The sequence below is a fragment of the Drosophila innubila genome (assembly GCF_004354385.1).
Source record: "Drosophila innubila isolate TH190305 chromosome 2R unlocalized genomic scaffold, UK_Dinn_1.0 1_C_2R, whole genome shotgun sequence".
NCBI lineage: Eukaryota > Metazoa > Arthropoda > Insecta > Diptera > Drosophilidae > Drosophila > Drosophila innubila.
In genome coordinates this window covers 12,557,236-12,561,006 of record NW_022995374.1, presented here as the reverse complement: position 1 = coordinate 12,561,006, position 3,771 = coordinate 12,557,236, and the positions used below count along the sequence as shown (strand labels likewise).

General features: G+C 40.2%; 2 protein-coding genes across 2 annotated transcripts; both read right to left on the bottom strand.

Moving 5' to 3' along the window:
* Positions 1-459: 459 nt before the first annotated feature.
* LOC117784664 (UBX domain-containing protein 6) lies at positions 460-2,198 on the bottom strand. The gene is made up of 4 exons (XM_034622466.1): positions 2,063-2,198; positions 994-2,007; positions 789-937; positions 460-725 (listed from the first exon to the last, which is right to left on the bottom strand). Exons 1-4 carry the CDS (start codon positions 2,114-2,116, stop codon positions 614-616), a joined length of 1,329 nt encoding a protein of 442 aa, XP_034478357.1. The 5' UTR covers positions 2,117-2,198; the 3' UTR covers positions 460-613.
* Positions 2,091-2,893, bottom strand: LOC117784665. The gene is made up of 2 exons (XM_034622467.1): positions 2,518-2,893; positions 2,091-2,198 (listed from the first exon to the last, which is right to left on the bottom strand). The coding sequence occupies exons 1-2, from the start codon at positions 2,798-2,800 to the stop codon at positions 2,119-2,121; spliced, it is 363 nt and encodes a 120-aa protein (XP_034478358.1). The 5' UTR covers positions 2,801-2,893; the 3' UTR covers positions 2,091-2,118.
* Positions 2,894-3,771: the final 878 nt, after the last annotated feature.

Here is a 3,771-nt window from a genome sequence, read left to right as displayed (position 1 = left end):
ATCCAAATGTAGTTTTAGTGATGCCAACTTGTTTTCACAGTCATGTCGCAACAAAGAACGGGCTGGCATGCTTGGTTTTAAGTCCATTTACAATGTGACCGTAGAAAGACGATACCAAAATACCGCATGGCAAAAATTGCGAAACAGCTGATTGTCATTGTCACTGTTGCCAACTTAGCTATTTCATAGCTAGCCATTTTCAAAGTTCGTTTGCTATTTTTTGCCATTCATATTTTTTCTAACTTTTTAAATTTACATGCTTTCCAACCAGAAACCGCTATTTTTCCTCATAAGTTGGCAGACTAGTGCTGTAACACTGTTTTGGTTCAAAAGGTTGCTACCTAGCTAAATTTGTAGCTCGCAAAAATCCACTCTAGTAAATAAAATATATGGTACTAAATTTCTAGCTCGCAAAAATCCACTCTAGTAAATAAAATATATGGTACTTTCCATCAGTAGTTAATTCGAAACATGTGCTTACATTTGATTTGAATAGATAGCAATAAATAATAACAACAACTTTATAACTTAAAAGCGGCCATATAAGTGGCGACATAGGTGAATGTAGTGCTGCCGTTCGTATGATTAACTGCCCAAAGGAAATAAATGTATTTTACATGGCCTGCACCAACATCAGCAGCTCTTCCTTCAAGAAGTTGACATCAACAGCCACTGGAGTTGGTATTGCCGGTGCGGTGAAAAGAAGTAGAACATTTGGAATGAGTCTGCAAATACATATAAACATAGTGAATAAAAAAAACAATAGCATGTCAAGTTTAACTACGCACTTGCAGTCGTATAATGTCTTTTCCATGTCTTCCTCATTGAATTTTCCCTCACTGGTGGCCACCAAGTTGAATTCAAGGTACTCATCCGCCAGGCAAGATTGTACAAATTCAAAGACATCAGCTATCTTCTCATATACATGGAAAGTGCCCTGAAAGAATCAAGAATAAGTTAAGAATTGAATCGGAAAGAAATAAGATGCCTCACCTGTATATAGAGACCATTGGGAAACTTGACTCTGATCAGTGAATAACGATACATGCGTAAATTACGCTGCTCCTCGCGATCCCGCATAGCTTTTGTCTTAAGCATTTGGGAGCTTTCAATTGCCTCGGCACGCAGCTGTTGTTCCCGCTTAATCTCCTCCGGTGAGATGCGATAGAAATCATCTGGCAAGACAACACGACGTGCCTGCGATGGTAAAAGCACTTTAATATTGCGATCCAGCTCAAGCTGTATGGGCTCCGAGTTCTTGAGCGACTCTACAATCATGGCCAGGTCAAGACCCTCTTCGGTTTGCTCTTTGGTCCACAAGAGGAAAGGCTCATCGTCCATCTGAACCTCGCTAAAGCCAGCTGCATAAAGAACATCCAAGGCGCCGTCCACATATCGCACCTTATCACTAAAGATCTTATTGGACATGCGTATTTTGCAGAACTTTTCCTCATTCGGATTCTTGATGATGTTCTCCAGATATTTAATCAATGTGGCTATGCAATCGTCGGCCTTCTCCTTCACGTTACAGTTCTGTATGATCAAACAGGCGGTTAAACCGCGCTCACTCTCCAGCTGCTGATAGAGAAACTCCTTGATCTTAATCTTCCAAGCCTTCTTGGACAAAATCTCCTCGCCGATAAGCGGACAGCGAAAGAAGACACCTTGACAGGCTAGATTCTTGTTTTCAACAGCTGAGGAACTGCTGCTGGGCACAGAACTAACCGAGCTGCTTGCGTTGGCCAACTCATCCTTCTGGCGACGCTCAGCTTCCAGTTCCCGCTTCGCCTGTGCCTTGATAGCAGCCAGTGAGGTGTTGAAGTCACGTGTATCCTTCTTATCAATACGTGATAAAGCTGCATTGGCAGCTGCACGTGCCTCGTTGCTCAGCTCATTCCGCTTGGGAGGCACATAGACATCCAATTTACGCCTGGAGCTGGTGGTCGGTGCCTCCGGCTTCGGTGCATTCAACTTGTGGCCTTCACCCATGCCGCCACCAATGCGCAGCTGTAAAATCAATAAATGTTAATAAAGCGTTAATATGAAATAAATATGAAATTACCTTGAAAGCCGCCTCCTCCTTCTTCTTGGAAAAGAATCGCTTGATTTTGGACATGTTTAGATTCTGGGTGAATGCTCCTTGGGCAACTTTAATTTCGCCACAGATAATTTAAGCTCTTCAATTTCCTTCAAAGTACCTGAAACGTGGTTTATACCATACCATTAAGAATTGTAAAGCATCTTATTTTATTTTAAATACAGATTTGACAAAATTTACAAATACTGTACCGATATATTTTCAATATAAAAATATGTGCAGTCAGTCAAGTATTTTTCTTTTTATTTACTAATTATTAATAATTGTCTTATTAAAAATAAAGAAATTAAATAATGGTCTTCATTGGGCTGAGCTATTTGTTAATTAAGAGGATACTTATAAATTTGCTCCTTTGTCAAACCAATTACTTCAGCTACTGTATAAATGTACATATGTTTGTTTGTGTGTCATTCACTCACTTGGCCTTACAAACTTTTCGGTGATCACTTGACCATAGACGCCCCACGACCAGGCAATGAGTGCCCCCGTTCCCAGAAGCAACACCAGCAACACTTGCAACAAGGTTGCCTGCAATGCGGTAAACTCAACGGGACTCTGCCACTGCCAGTCGCCAGTTAACGTATCGAATTCGCTTCTAAAACACACGACAGCTTGCAGAGCGACGCCAGCAAGGTGTTCAACTTGTTGGGCGAAGGACTGTAGGGTCGAGTTGAGGGAATGTAAATAAAACTCGATACTCATTGGCAACACTTCCAGCTAAATTTTGTTCACGTTTATTAAATTCTTTGTTTTATTGCGCTTTGTTTACGTTGACGAAAAAAATGATTTATACTTCGGGGCTGCCACTCTGCCCAAAAGGTTGGTCTCAGAAAAAAATTCCGATCTGGCAAGTCGTACCATTTTAGTCAAAAATTGCAAAAATAGTTGCAACTAAGAATAAACCTTGGGAATATAACTTCTAGCCTTCATTTAAGTTTATACCTTCATTTTATTTAGTTTCGTTTTTCAAATTTTCATTTAACTATTAATTTATTCCAAAATTTATTGGATTTTACAATTTATAAGTTAACTTAAATTTAAATCGGTGTTGGCAACTTGTTGAGCAGTGATGCTGTCGCACAGCTGATTTTAAATGTGCAGCACTCAGTGTACGAGTGCTGTAAGCTGAAAATGACACTGTTAAAATAGCAAAAGCAAGCAGTCGATAAAAGTGCGCGCCAATCGTACTGTGCAGTTTGAAATTCGTTTCCCCCCTTGCATATCGACAGCCTTTGTAAATTTTGGATAATTTAAATAATAACCCGTGGGCTTGACCCCATTTGCGTACAGTGATTTTAGGGCAACACATCCTCTCATAAATTATAAAGTGGCTGACCTTAAAACATGAACAAGTGGTTAACGCTGCTTGCGTAATTGTTGCCCAGTGAGACACGCCCATTTATTGATGCACCTGTGGAATTCTGACAACAGCAAGGATGTTGTTGTGGCTTGCCTGTGGCATGTATCAACATAATTGAATGATATTTGGCCATTTCGGCAAGTGCTCTTCGTTTTGCTTCCTGTAATTTTGGGTGATTTGCACGCATGAACATATCATAATTTTTGCAGCTGTTTGATTGATTTAAAGCTGCATCCTTTTAACATTTTTTTAACACAAGTGATTTGGACTTTGTTCAGCTTATGAGGTGGGCCACCTTTTGAGCATGCTGGTG